The 15,939-nt window shown below is 39.0% G+C and overlaps 1 protein-coding gene across 2 annotated transcripts in view; it reads left to right on the plus strand.

Annotated features, from left to right (window-relative positions):
• The window catches only part of necab2 (N-terminal EF-hand calcium binding protein 2), a 428,558-nt gene that overhangs the window by 296,939 nt on the left and 115,680 nt on the right, over positions 1-15,939 (plus strand). For both annotated transcript variants that reach the window (XM_039763074.1, XM_039763073.1), the window contains exon 6: positions 14,619-14,755. In XM_039763074.1, the coding sequence (XP_039619008.1) occupies positions 14,619-14,755 (137 nt within the window). The remainder of the gene's footprint in view (positions 1-14,618; positions 14,756-15,939) is intronic.

Genomic DNA, 15,939 nt, shown 5'->3' on the forward strand with positions numbered 1-15,939 from the left:
TGAGACAGGATGGCTTCAGGAAGCGACATCAGGCTTATCTCTCACTGTTTGGCTGCTCACTAATCCTGACGCTTTTTCAGTGTCTTTTCAAGGCAGTCACTGTGGAGTGCTTTGTGAGTGGTAGATCACAGAAATCCAAAGGAATAAAGGTAAAAATTTTTTAGGGAAGCACACTTAAAAGTGCCTGAGGAGTCCTTCTTCTCACATTGCTATGGGCAACCAGCAGTGATTCCCTTGCATGATGCAGTAGGCGGAAATTAAATTTTGGATATATTTCAGATTTTTGCTTTTACTGTCAGCAAAACCCCAGCCAACAAACAAAAACATTCCAAAATAATCCAAGGTACCGGGCTGTTGATTTAATACCTTGTTTTGTTAGCCTAGCTAGGACAAATAAAAGTTTAGTTTGATTGGGAAAGAATAATGACAGGCCTATGAGAAGGCCATCAGAGGGCTGTCAAAATCCATCTTATGCAACTTCACACACCTTAAATCATGGATTTATGAATCTAAAATGACCATGTAGTCTCTTCATGCTTCAACCTATGAGTCTTTTAAATGATGTGTAGAGGAATTTAACAACATCAAGGCAAAAGAAGGAATTTCTGTCCACCAAGTCCTTCTAACAATATTTAGGGATAATAAACCTGCCATTGGTTTAGAGAAGATCTTGGGATGTATATGAGTATATTGATTTAAGATCAAAACCAATCAAATTTTGATTAAGCTCATGTTTCATTCCGTCACTTAATCAATATTTTATATAATGGTAGTAACAACATGTGCCATCACAAGGCACTTTTTAGAGCAATTACTCTTTGTTTTATATAACACTGTCACAAGCTCTCTTCCTGGGCCATCAAAGATTACAAGATAATTCAGCTCCAAGATTCTGTTACGCTGTTATTAAATGGATGGATTGAATGTTCACCATTTTTACTGATTTAACTATTAACTTGGTGCATTTTGTTCTAATGTTCTATTATTCTGTGGCTAAGCTGCTGTATTGTGAATTGAAGTGTTGCTTGTTTGCTCCTTCTCATGTAATCATTACTTAACCAGATGTGTGTAACATAAACTGACAGTTTTACAGCTGCAGAAACGTGGAAACCATTGTAGATGTGTGAAGCGGTTTGACATGTTGCTCATTATAAAAATGTGCTATATAAAATACAGCTTATTAATGGCAGGCGATCTCCAGGGCGTGAGGTAAACATTCTGCAAGGCATTTCAGAGATGCTTTGGACAAGAATTGGATGATGTTTAGTTTGAAGGGATGGCACATTTTAAAGAATTTAGTCTGCAAAAATGTATTTCAAAAGACTGCACAAGGCATCAGCTACTCAGCCCCAAACACACTTCTTCTAGCTCCTGGACATTATCAGAAACACCAGACACCCCATGGCATTTTCTCTGTTCTGAAGTCCACTTCAGAGAGACTAAAGAAGAGCTTTTTCCCACAGTCCATACGCATCTTAAATTAAGAAAGTGTCTAGAACTGCATGGTACCCTATTGTTAACTCTCTTATATTAAGTTATTACATCATTATTTATTTTTTACAACATATTTTATAACTCTATTATATTGCATACTATAGCACTCATTTAACTTAATGATTTTTTACAGATATTTTATAAAGTCATATATAGTATATGTTATTGACCTTTTACATTCTTCTTAAACTCACAGTCTTGGAGTTTAGCAACTAAACATTTCACTTCATTGTTGTCTATATACAGCTCTGCTGTTGTAGTAATAATCCTCATCCTGGATCCCACTATGGTACTGATTTCTTTTTCCATTCTTCAGAATAAAAATGTTTAAGAAATCCTGCCATTGAGGTTATATGTGAGGTATTGATGGTGCACACCTAACTTTAACTGATACACTACTTTTAATATCCTACATCAATATTATCACACTCACTTTTGATAAAAACCTTACCGCTAAATTCCTGTTCTGATGGAGACACACAGATGAGATCAAATTTCCATGTAACTAATTCCAACACCCATACCATTTGCAAAGAATCCAGGTGAATCTGTTTAATATTGCAAAAAATAGTTGGTAATATGTAAATATTAATAACCAGTAACTGCGCACTGCATGATAACGTGCAGTGAATACACTTGACTTGAGCATTCCTAGTTTTCCTACTCTTTCTCTGTATATTTAACATTCATTTGCTCAGAGGTTGATGTGCTTGCTGCTTCCTGAGCAGCTCTTCTTTTCTCCACCCTAGCAGCCCGCTTCTTCTCATCATTCGTTGGCATCTTTTCGTATTAAAACTGAAGTCAGTGTTTGTATTGCAATTACTTAATACGTTTTCTTTAATTTTTCACTTAAGCTGGCACTTAAGTCTTCAATCTGCCTCAAGAATGATTTAAGATATGAAGAGGTAGGGGAATTGACGCCGAAGGTGGTAGGAATGAGAACGGCACCCGTACGTATGCGCCTCACAGCCGCCCTGCTGGCTGCTGCCAAGACTTAATTCTATAATAAAATAAAATAAAAATAAAAAGAGTAATAAAAATCGTCACCCCGAAAGCAGACAGTAGAGGTCACTTAGTGTACGTGTACCAAATTTCATGTCAATAGGTCAAACGGTTTGTGAGCTACAGGTGATGTAAAATCCTGGACAGACAAACAAAAAGCCAAAGTATCATATTATATAAGAAGATAACTGGCCGGAAATCCATGTTGTGCTCCTTCAATTTCTCTTTTCTGTCTCTCCTACTAAGAAAGAACACAGACAACTGAGAACTGTTCGAGCACCCATAGGTAAACCCAGTATAAGTTAAACAAAATGCAGGTTATAAACACATTGAAAAGAAAACACCATTGCAGACGTGAGTCTCCAAGTAGACTTATTCAAGATGGTGGAGCTTTCACTGATAAGGACTTCCAGCAGGAAGAGGGGAGTCTGGGCAGGCTGACATCAGAAGTGACATCAAGTGTGATAAAGCTGTCAGTCTTCCAGTCTGCAGAAAGAGGTAGAGAAAAGGTGTTAGTCAACAGAACCCTCTGGTGTTCTGGCAGGAAATTATAATTATCTGAGCCTCTAAACTACCAGCAATGCACAAGCGTATGACACTCTTTCTCTCTGTCTTATGAGAATTCTGTTCCAACTATATCCAGGATTATCATACTGTGGCTATAACAAGCATGGCTTTTATAGATGGACTTTGGAGTTGAGTTGAACCTGTAGCCTAAAAGACAAATAACAAATCAATTCATGCTGTCAGGAGAATGTCAGTTAAGTACTGCTGGACCTCCTCAAAGATTATTTGAAAATGTGCATCAACCCAATCTACTGAGTGACATTCCATTTTTGGTATCCCTTGTGTCTGAATTAGGCATGTCATGTTCGAACCTTTCAGCATGCTCTGTGACATGGTAAATGCTGGCTGCAACGTGTGCACCAAGTTGTAATTACAAGCCTTATTAAAGAAGTGCTTTGGGATGCACACTGTGTTCTGACAGCTCATTATTGCCATTATTTTTTTATTTCATTTTTTTTTTTTAGCTTTAACAAAAGTGGCGGTTACTGCAGCTGCTATGGTACTAAACCTGCTTGTCAAATATTATCTTCAGTTTGAAGAGCGAAGGCTTTGTCCTACAATGAGAAGAGACATCATATGAATATTAGACTCCTATAGCACAGGAGACCCACCTACTGTAGAAGTGCAGAACATTTGTACTCATACAGGTGCATCTGTAAGTAGTTTGACATTGCAAATTGTGGACATCACAACACTGTTTGTTCAGATATTAAGGTCCAAGCCTTCTACAGCCACACTTCTGTCTCATTAATGTTCATTTTATGGAAAGGCTTGTTCTTGAATGATGATGCTTCTTTACTGTACTGTTTCGTCAGATGGATTGATTTATGCTGTATAAGCATTTTACAGTCATTCTGCTATGCATCTTTTATTGTTCAAATATAAATAGTCCTCCTTCTTGTACCATGACTTTTTGGATTGAATTATGGACAAGCCAAGACCAGTCTCCTGTGTACTGCAAGCATTAATTGCCTATGCTGTTGAAGGGGGCATTCCCACAAAATTTTTGACAGGCTGATGAAGATACTGGTATTGAGGGATTTAAGTGTAAAGCCTTGAAAGTGGTTGAGATCAAGGCTAATGCTTGAATTTATTAAAAATAAAACCAATAACATATGGTTCCTTTGATGTCCTATTTTGTTGCCAATGGCTGAACCTGTTATGTTATATTTCATATGGAGTTCCTAATGAGGGTTGTTCTGTTCTCTTAGAATTTGAACATTCATTTGCTTATAAAAAGCCTTACCTGATATCTTAAGGCATGCTTCATGTTATTCCAAACAAAAAGTGGACCTTAATTTTAATTCTAATTTTCTTTAGATCCACCAATACCATGTTGGTAACAGAGCTGTTCTTATTCCCATAGTCCTTTATATTGGACATTTATCATCGATTATTGGTAGGCTTTAATTGAATTTATTGCCTAGTGGGAGTAGGCCTTTTTATGACATTCTCTCCGAATGTGAAGACAGGTTTATAAACTTCATGAAAGTGATTTTTTCCAAGTAATCAGACCTTCAGTATTAAATGTGTGTTCATTGAAAAATGTATTCTCTGTACTAAATATTATCTATTGGTCCATCTACTAATCTCGAACGGAATGAGTTTCTAAACTCCATTCTGTTCTCACCTTGGCCATGTCTGCTCTCTTAGGTGATCACTAGAGATTTGTCTGCTAAGTGAACTGAACCCTAAAAGGCATTAGCCTTGTTTCCTGCTGCCCTATTTTCCAATCCCAGAAGAGATGTGATTTTTGATTACAAGGTTCTTTCAAGGACACACTTTGCTGTCAGAGCTGTTCTGACAAGCTCATCAATCCTCACAGGGGTGAGGGGACTGAAAGCTTTGGAGGTTCTTGAAGGCCTCATCACTTTGATAGCTGCTTGACACACTTATGAAAAACACAATCTCTTTGCTGCCTATGGCAAGATGAGAAAGAAGCATTGAAAGTACATTAATGAAACAAAAGAGACCAAATTTGAATTTTATGATGCCATATATGGTGGAATCCAAATTTCATGCATTTACTTATCAACTCATTAACATATCTTTCTGGAGGCAGCATCTTTACATAAATGGTAAAAACTTTTTAAAACTCTATATATTCTACAGCAAAGGAAAAAAAGGTTAACAGTTATTTCCATGCTGGAATGGAATGTGGTTTAAAGTCTTGATGTTTCGGCTATATATCCTTGATCTGCTTTGCCACTGAATAGGAAAAGTGGATAACATATAAAGGAGGAGAAAGAGGGAGTAAAGCAAAGACAGATGAAAGGAGAAAAGGTGAGAGCAGATGAGAAAAAGCTACCAGGAGAGATTAAAAAGTTATTCAGTCATTGATACCTGGAAAAATATGTGATGACAGGCTGAGAATGAACTTAGCTTCTTCTGCCTTTCTTTAAAACATGTCTGTGAAGACCTGTGAAGTGGTGTGCTGGCGCCCTGCCCGTGGTTTGTTTCCTGCCTTGCGCCCTTTGTTGGCTAGGATTGGCTCCAGCAGACCCCCGTGACCCTGTAGTTACGATATAGATAGGTTGGATAATGGATGGATGGGTGGATGGATGATTTTGGGATGTGAAATGTTCTACAATAGGCTTTGTAAAGTCTTTGATCCTAGCAGCTCAAATATGCTCCCAGGCTGGCAAATTCAATATGAAGCATTGGGCGTCTTTCCAGTCTAAAAATCTTAATCACTGCATTTAGTGTGGGATGTATCCAACTATCTACATAGGTGTAAGAGAGAAATGGGTAACAAACCATTTCATGGAGCACGTTTGAGCCGTTAGCATTCATGAAGCTTTGCATGCTACATCAACCAACCCCAGGGGTTCACCCACTAACAGGACACAAGTAGTCAAACTTACTCCTGTTCACAACACTTTGAAACACTGGGACTGGTAGCATAGGCATGTAGTGTGTGGTTTATGCTACTGTATTTGGAACTTACAGATCATTGAAATTGATAATACTTTGATTTTTTTCCAGTAGCACTAGGCCACTAAGAGCCACTCCCAGAAGGTAACAAATTTCAAATGTAACCATGTGAGGTGTCATTTTAGACTATTTTAAGGTCAGTGATTATGAATATGATGTTATTTTTAATCCTTTACTAGGGTTTCAGCCCTCTATTGACTTCTACCAGAGTGTGAAAAATGACATGTTTCTGTTACTGTCAAGAATGTATAGACTTTAAAAATGTAAACTGAAGCACACATTTTAATGTTTCCAATATTAAAGCGGCAATTCTTGTTTATTATGTCCTTCTACCTCATGAAGTAAATCATTGCATTTCTTATGAACACCCCAAATTAGGACAGCTTTCGCTATTTCAGACTTTTCCCTATTAGATTCTCTTCAGTGACTGTATGCCCTCTAGAAGCCAAGAAATGTTGCCAACTCTCATGTCTTCTGATTGGCCTTACTAGCACCAGGTGTCTCTACTTATGGATGGATTGACATTCTAGTGAAACTTTACACTCTTCCACTATGGCAGTCTGCTTTTTCACATCTGTGTTGTTGCCCCTGCCAAATGTCCTTTCAGGGTACCCACAATATTGTAATAGCAAGCATTGCCACTCTTGAGCTGGGCCAGGGCTGAACAGGTGATTGACAGCAGGGTATTTACAGGTGTGCTTAGCTCTGCGTTCCAGGAGCCCCTTGAACTTTCTCGTTGTACCTTACAAGTCCAAGAAGGCTACAGAAGGCAGGTGGAGACTCCCAGGGCATTACAAATACAGCCTTGCAGATGATAACGAGGAGACGGGGAAAGGGGACATATGAGATGCCGGATGACGATTGGGAAGACAGTGTCAGTGGAATAGCCTGTCTCTGGAAGTAACTGTTATTTTTATGGGGTGTCTTATAGGCTTTTACAGAACAGTTTGATTATTCTAGAAGACTACTTTATATCATTTGTTGCATGATAAACATGCCTGTTACTGGGCTTAACTCTCATTTGGTGTGTGTCTTGGTCTTTCCATCTTGGTGCTCGTTACAATATATACAGAGGATGCTGCCTCCTAGTGACTTCCTGCATCTCCACACTGGCATCTGCAGAACCTCTCCTGGCTCTTTCTCTCTGTCGCTCTCTCTCTCTCAGTACGAGGTGCACCTTCTTCTGGCAACCTCTTGTCAATTGAGCATGGAGGACAATCAGAATGCAACATAATTTCACAGCTCCTCCCCAAACTCTGCAACTGAGAGCCTATGTAGGAAATAAAGTTTCAGCTTAGTTCTCTTTAACCACTTTAGTGGTGCAAAGCCTGCTGAGGCCAAATGCAGCTTGCTGACCTGGGGATGACTTTTCGATCAGCACTGCGGTACTTATCTGCATTGCAAAGTGAAGGTGCAACACTGCATAAGCCTAAACTTTCCCACAAGGTTTCTCTCATGGAAAAAAAATGAAAAGGCTAATAAATCTGCAGCTTTAAATACGGTTGAATTAAAGAGCAAGGCTTGCTGTAAACCACAGTGTTAAGGCACCTTGTCAGCATTTTTCTGTTTTCTTTCTGACTTGTGTCCCTGTACGTCTTCCAGTCACTTTAATGGCCTTAAGGAGTGAAGTGTGCATCAATTAAAAGCAAAGATGAAAAATCCTGGAAAATGTATGAAGGAAGGAAACTGGGTGCTTTGAGGGGGTGCCAGGCCAGATTTCTGACAGCAGTGCTGACCAAAGGGAGAAATGGTGATACGGAAGATACGCACATGCGAATTGTGTCATGCACACTAGATAAGGTGACAGTGAACATTATCTAAAAACAACATTCTTACCAGATTGTTGTTTTGTCCAGATTTTCAGTTCCTGTTCCTCAGTTGTTTTCTTGGTGAATTCAGCTTTTATCACTGTTATAAGCCCTCCTTCAGATTTGGCTTTCTCCTGCTCCAAATGTTCTTTACACCACATAAATACAGGACTCATCAGCTTGGCCTAATGTTCCCACATAACTGTCTTTACATTCCCATCATTCTGGAGTGCACAGATACCATGGACATGTCCACTAATTGTTTCTGTGCCAGCAGCTCACAGGTATGTCTGCTAACTTCCAACAGCTGAGCACTTCAAGATGTGTGCATTCAACAGCTCCAGTGACTGAAAGTTGTGTTTCCCATCTCCTCCATCTGCACTCTTCCTAAAGGCTAAAGCTGAGATGTTCAATTTGTGAAGCGTGACCCTTTATCCCAGCTTATCTCCCAAAGATCCATGTGATGTTTCACAAACTAAAAGGGGCTGTATAAAATAAAGCTTGATTAAATAAAGTTGAACTGGACAGCACCCTGATCTTCAAAACTCAGAGGCAGTCAAAACTTCTTTCCAACAAAAATAACAAGCCCCACCATAGGAGCCTGCCTCTTTACTTCTACATGAAGGAGTATAAACTGAAGGAAGATCATCATGTTACTGCTAGCAACTACACTCAACAATTAAATTACCTCACGACTTGTTCCACTAGTCTGGCTTCTACTCTAATGCAGAATTATTTTAAGGAAATTACAAAGTTGTAAACTCCAATAGGCTGTTTAGGGTGGCTTAATTCATATGAACCTGTGAAGTCTCTCAGTCATCCCGTTGACTTGGCTCCTACGATGTCATTCTTTCTCCCTTGACACCTTTATTGTAAGCACGAGTTCATGTCGAGAAGTTTAAATAAAGTTTATTGAACTTATTTGAGGGAGGAGCAATTGGTGGTAAAAAAACAGTGTAGAAGAAAATATGAAGTGTTCTTGGGTAACTCAGTGCTGCTTTTCCACTGTTGTATTATAAAAGAAATAAAATACAATAGGAAAGTAGTCCACAAACTGGGGTGACCATCTCTGTGTGCCTTCCCACACATCGAGGACTCAGTCTGCTATGCTACCAAGGTCTCCTGCAAACCAAGAAGAACCTGATAAGGACAATAGCGGATTCTCTACACCCATTCTTACTTTATGACGCTGCTTTGATCATAACCGAGTGTAAAATGGTATCTTGGTATCTATAAGCCTTTCTCTCCTACCCAATGTTTGACACTCTACAGTATTTGATTAAAGGAGCAAGTGGAATTTCATCCCTTCCATATGTGTCTATTTTGTGTCCCATACTCTGATTGGATCTTGCTCATTACAATGACGCATTCTCTGATTGGTCATCCTTCATGGAAGATAAACATTTTCCACCATAGCAAACATAAAAGAGTTGCTTGGCATGGAACTTTTTGTGCTACCTACCATCAAATTATGTTTTGTAAAGTCTGAATGCTGCATACATGCCTAAAAAGAAATTCCTTATTGGTAGCTACAGTTATGCAATAAATCCTGTGGCCGGCAGTGTTACTGTTGTAGTGAAAAATTCAGAGCCCTGTGAAGATCAGATTGTAAATAACTCAGTTGACAGCCTCTAATACACGTTTATTAAACATAATCTGTTCAATAAGGAGAAGTGCATTCCACAGTAAAATTATTAACAATGCGCTTAAGGAAATGAAAACGTGTAGAATGCAGCCGAGCTCACAATTTTACAGGCCAGAGAGAGGCACAAAAGTACAACACAGTAAAGCGGAGATACAGACGTTCTTTCTTTCTTTCTTTCTTTCTTTCTTTCTTTCTTTCTTTCTTTCTTGATGTGGTTTTACAAATTTTATTTGGTACAAGATGCAGCACAGATTGCTGTGGACTGCTTATAATCAATAATCTCTTGAATGAACATAGCGCAAAACATTTGTTTTTTTTTGTGTTGCTATAACATTTGCTTTGTTTTTTATTTAATGACAAGATGACCATTGTCAGCTCTGAAGACTGTAATGTTCATCTGTAATCAGTGCACTAACGTGATACAGAGGCAATTCGCTCTGGCTCCTTAAAGAATTTCTTTCTTCCTTCTACACTGTGAACATGTATCAGAGTCCTACACGTGTGACCCCCTGCAGATTTTATTTTTTTTTCCAGCCGTCAGGAGTTTTTTTGTTTTTTCTGTTCTCCTTGGCCATTGGACTTTACTTTCATTCTATGTTAATTAGTTTTGCCTAATTGTATTTTTTAATGTATTTTGCTCTTCTTCTCTTTCTTCATCCTGTAAAGCACTTTGAGCTACATCATTTGTATGAAAATGTGCTCTAGAAATAAACGTTGTTGTTGTTGCAAATAGGAATCTTGATTTTCACAAGGGTCCCTCCAATGAGTTTGCCGCTAACATGAGACGTGTCCAGCACAGGTGAAGGGCACTGTCATGCGTTTTTGGCCTACTTTGTAAATGATAATGAAAACGACAGAGAGATGTGAGCAGAGATCGATTTCATTGAAAAACTCATGGTAGTGCACGGACATAGCTTTAGTGTCTAAATGAGTGAGGAGTTATGTTACAGTCTTTCAGGAAGATGTTGTTAATTAATTTTGACATCCTGGTTCTGTCCTGTTATTTTGCTAATTTTATTTCTTATCATTCACTCATCATTCTACATCCATAATTAGCAATGAGAGCTGGCATCCTGTGTCTACTTCCCTGACGTGTTGCCAGACAGTGAGGTGTATCACGTCATATTTCCACTTTTTCACAATTAAAAAAGCAATGCACATTGAGAAGTGCCTAAGAAAGGAATGGCATTACTGAGAGATTTAGCATTCAAACACATAAAAGAAAATAAAAACTTGCTGGCTTTGGATTAAAAAAACTTTTAACAAATGGTGACACTCGCTACACCGTTTGTCAAACAGGACATCTTTACAGGCTTTTTGGACACCAGTCTCAATGTTTGATTGCATTTGGTGGAAGCACAGTGTGAAGGGTGTCCTTGTCAATATTTTATCAGCCAAATAACATGTTCTTATTTTTTTGCTATCCATGGGCCCCTGTTATATCTGTGCCTGGGGTGTCGTTTCCAACAGAGTGTAACTGCTATCCATAATACCTAGGATATCAACCCTGAACACCTACTAGCGTTACACACAGAGTACCCACTCAATGGAGTTGCTTTCAACATACTCATTCCAAGGCATTACTTGCATGTGATAATAAAATATATTGCATTTTTCATTCTAACAGATGGCACAACTGACACTAAAGGAAGTTTTATGTATAAGCAAAGTATTAGGAATAAAAAATAGACTGATTGAGATGGCATTAATCCCACTTCAGTTAACTGAGTGTCACACAGAGGGAGTAGCTTATAGTATGACCACCATTAAGAAGAGGTCTCAAATTCTTGTACCCAGAAGACAGGGTATCTTCTCTATAGCTGTTAGCAAAATCTGTTTTTTTAGATGATTTATTCCTGGCCTTATTTTGCTGCATTAATCACCAAAATGTTTAATCCTTCCAAACAGGATTAGCATTCCCCATATTAGTCTTGTGTGTTATGCCCACAAAGGGGGTGCCGGAGAGCCCCAAACCACAGACACAGTAATACAGCACACACTATACAAATACAATAAAAGGTTTTTAATTCTACCAATGCACTTTCTACAATCACCTCTCTAGTAATAAGCCACGAATAACAGTAAACCACAATTCTTCCTCCTTCTCTCCTCTGCCAAATGTCACCTGCTCCCTTCTGACTCTGACTCGTCCATGTGTGGCAGCGGGCTTCCTTTAATGCCTGACCCAGGAATGGTTCTAGTGCCATGTCACATCTTCCAGAGAGTACTTCCAGGTCATAAGAAAAATAGGGAGGGCCTCACCCAACAGCACCCTCTCTTGATCCCCAGGGCTGCCCTTCCGTACTCTATTTCTCAAGAACCCTTGTGGGAATTCCAGCTGGATTCCCATACGAGGACCACTGCTACTTGGCATATGGGGGATGGAACCTCTCCTAACTCTCCATCCAACATATTAGTCCGGATGAGTGTAGAGTTATTTCCTTGTCCAACCAGCCATCCTATCTGTCCTTCCATTTAACACATCCTCCTTCCCGGCTTAAATGCCCGTTTTCCACCTACAGTGCATTTGCTCATATTCCTTCTCCATGCTGCTATTGTAGTCACCATGTATGTCTATCTGACCTTCTTTCTGTTTGTTTGAAACAACATGGCTCCAAGTAGACCAGTTTTGTTGAAGTATCACACTTATTCTTCAAGGAAATTTGCTGGAAAAGTTCCATATTCAATGAAATGTTGCAAATAGAGCAAGCTATACAAATTTTTGACATTTCAAAATCTCCCTTTGAAAACCAAGAAACATCCCGTGTAACTTAATTTACTGTTCTAAATTTACCTTAAGGGGAATTACATCAGCTTATGTATTTTACTCATCTGACAGCCACTCTTGAAAACAAAAAAGATCCCCAATACAAGTTAGTCAGGTGCCATCCTGCTACTTGAAGTTAGTTAATCATAAAATGAAGAAAAATATGCAAACTTGATTTATCTGGAAATGAATAAAAGAAGCATAGGATTACATAAGTATCATTCTGTAAGCACAGATTTCACAAATACCCGTATGTACTCGCTATTTCAAGTATGTCGCACTAAAACCAACCTCACAGCTTCATTATCTGTTAACTGTATTGATTCAGCATTTCTCTGACACTTTCACTTCATCAGCAAAGTTCAAGACGCCCTCTCCATCACGGTCTGAAGCAGCCAATGATTTTACCTTGAGATTTCAACAGAGATTTTAACTCTTCATTTGGTACTTTTTTTCAAAAATGTTACATTTAAGATATTTGAACTACAGTTAGTCACACAACCAATAACAATAGGACATCAATGCCAGTTTCACATCACTTGAATTGCAATGTGCTCAACATGCAAACTACTAAACCACCACATGCTTCTTCATTTTTCTTTTCTAACCCTTTATATTTAGAACATTCTTTGGAATTTTGATGAAGCGAAGGGGATATTGACAGCCCTCATGTTCTTCTTTTGAATTTTTGTGTAAATTTATTTCATATTGAATGTTGCATTTTCAGGTAAATTCATTTGATATTAAATGTTGAATTGTACTTTAATTTCTGAAGAGTTTTGTGTAACAATAACAACAACAACATTTATTTATATAGCACATTTTCATACAAAAAAGTAGCTCAAAGTGCTTTACATAATGAAGAAAAATAAAAGACGAAATAAGAAATTAAAATAAGACAACATTAGTTAACATAGAAAAAGAGTAAGGTCCGATGGCCAGGGAGGACGGAAAAAACAAAAAAAAAACTCCAGACGGCTGGAGAAAAAAATTAAATCTGCAGGGGTTCCAGGCCACGAGACCACCCAGTCCCCTCAGGACATTCTACCTAACATAAATGAAACAGTCCTCTTTGTATTTAGGGTTCTCATGGATGGATGCGTAACACGATATTCGACTGGGGCAGCACAGTTAAAGAGTGGTGTAGCTGCCGCGACGTAAGGCGTTGTCAAGTCCAAAAGTTTGTTTTTAAAATATTTAGTGAAAGTTAAAAGCAAATAATCCACAAAAGAATAAAAGAAAAAATAGTTACACATGTAGAATAAAAGGCAAAAAAAAGAAACAATGTATCTTCTATAAACTTAGCCTTTCTCGAGAAACTTTAGTTATTTCTATACTTAAAAGTTCTTTACTTCTTCTTTCTATACTTAAAGGTTCTTAATTTCTTCTTCTGTATGCCTTAAGCATACGGTTCAACACTTTAATAAGTGCTGTTTTCTTATATATTTACTCTACACACTCAAAAGACCCGTAGGCCGGTTTTCATGGTTTAAAAACTTATGCCTTCCACACCTTACTCATGGCAAGGCTGTCACTAACTGAAGAATATTGTTTACTCAAAGCTATTAGAAATGGCAAGAATATACCAATGCAATTCTATTTACGGGGGTTATAGGAACTTCCCATAGATTATGCATTCTCATCTAGTAAAATATTCATAAATCTTAAAGAACTAAGAAAATGGCTCTTATAAGTGGTACTGCTGCTCTCTTGCATGTTCTCCCATTGTCCATGTGGATTTATTCCAGATGATCTGGTCTCCTTCCACAGTCCAGATATGTAGGTTAAGTGGATTGGTGATACTAAACTGGGCCTTGTGTGTGTGGGTGTGTGTGTGTGTGTGTATGTCTGCCCACAGATGGTTGGCATCCTGTCCAGGCATTATTCCTGCCTTGCATCCAATTTGTGCTGGAATAGGCTCCTGCTGCCCCACCACCCTGCTCTAGATAAGTGTGTTTAAAAGATGAATGGATGGATGGATTATATTTGACTAACAAATCACATGAATTATGCAGACTGGCCAGCTTCTTCTTAGTGTCCTACTGGGCCATTATGTCACTGAAAGTTGTAAAATCATGCCAATTGCTGTAAGTTTGACCTTCTGTAGTTAAGAAATTCTGCTCTGATGATGTGCAAAGTAGAAAATACATTTACTTAGATCAGAGTAGCCATTTTCACCTGGAATACCCATAGTTCTCTGCCTCTCTAGGACTCTTATCAGGCTTCTCTGAGTTTCCCAGGCATTTCCTCCCTTTGTGGGCTACCAGACTTTTCAAAGTCATTTGCATGGCTTTAAAATACTGTGTAATATTTGTTCCTTGGGTTTATCACCTTACTTGCATTTTTTTTTTAATTTATTGGCAAATGCTTCCAATCTCTGTTGTTGTTACTTGTTTTCCAGGTTTATGAGCGAGGCACCAATGTGGACCAGTTTGTGACACGCTTCTTGTTAAAAGAGACTGCCAATCAGATTCAGTCACTGCTGAATTCTGTGGAGAGTGCTGTGGATGCCATTGATGAGCAGACCTCTCAGTCCAGGTAAGCTATGCAATCTGGGACCCTGCTAGCAGGTATTGAGAAAACTGCAAATCCATACATTGGACTGAACACTAAACCTCTGGTGTTTTTGGTCCAACATGTCAGAAATATAGCGTCCAGGTTTAGTTCATGTATTTTTACAGAGGCATTCCATCAAAGATACAAAACACCTGCCAGAGGGTGCTTTACATTTTTGGTACGGTGCTGATACCAACCCAAGATAACTTACCAGGGCATAGTTATACAGATAGGCACAGTGCTCATTGCAGGCCAATTTAATTTGACATGCATTTCTTTAGATTGTGTGAAGAAGCCCATGGGAAGAATATCCACTCTCAATGAAGACATGAACTGTGGCATGATTCAAACTAGATCACTGGAGCTGTGAGGCAGCAGCAATAAACACTGTTCTACTGTGCAAGACTTAAATTAATTTATACTGGACATTTATGACATTAGGTGGTGGTGCAGTGGGTATAACCACTGCCTCACAGCTTCATTCCTCTGGTCTGAATCCTGGCCCAGGCACTGTTGGTAAGTTTTTCTTCAGGCATGTTGGCTTTTTGAAATATGCCAAAAAACACTTGTGTTATGTTAATTGGTGATTCAGATTTAGTCCAAAGGAGCAGCACGGTGGTGCAGTATTAGCGCTGCTGCCTCGCAGTTAGGAGACCCAGGTTCGCTTCCCGGGTCCTCCCTGCGTGGAGTTTGTCGTCTGCGTGGGTTTCCTCTGGGCGCTCCGGTTTCCTCCCACAGTCCAAAGACATGCCAGTTAGGTGGATTGGTGATTCTAAATTGGCCCTAGTGTGTGTTTGTGTGTGTCCTGCGGTGGGTTGGCACCCTGCCCGGGATTGGTTTCTACTTTGTGCCCTGGGATTGGCTCCAGCAGACCCCTGTGTTTGGATTCAGTGGGTTGGAAAAAGGATGGATGGCATTAGTCATCAACCCTGAACTGAACAAAGAAGATAAGGCAACGGTAGTACTAATTTATGAAAGAATGTATATTATTTAAATAAATCCTTCAGCCTGTGTCATGCCCTCTGCTCTGGCTGTGATGGCCAGACATACCAAAGCTTATGTTCAGCGTGGTCTCTCGACATCAGCCTCTGAGAGGGAAAAGCCAAGGTGTTGGCAAACTGCCTTGTTAAGGACACTTGGGAGCACAAACCACAGTAAATGTGCAC

The sequence above is a fragment of the Polypterus senegalus genome, chromosome 9, assembly GCF_016835505.1.
Source record: "Polypterus senegalus isolate Bchr_013 chromosome 9, ASM1683550v1, whole genome shotgun sequence".
Lineage (NCBI taxonomy): Eukaryota > Metazoa > Chordata > Cladistia > Polypteriformes > Polypteridae > Polypterus > Polypterus senegalus.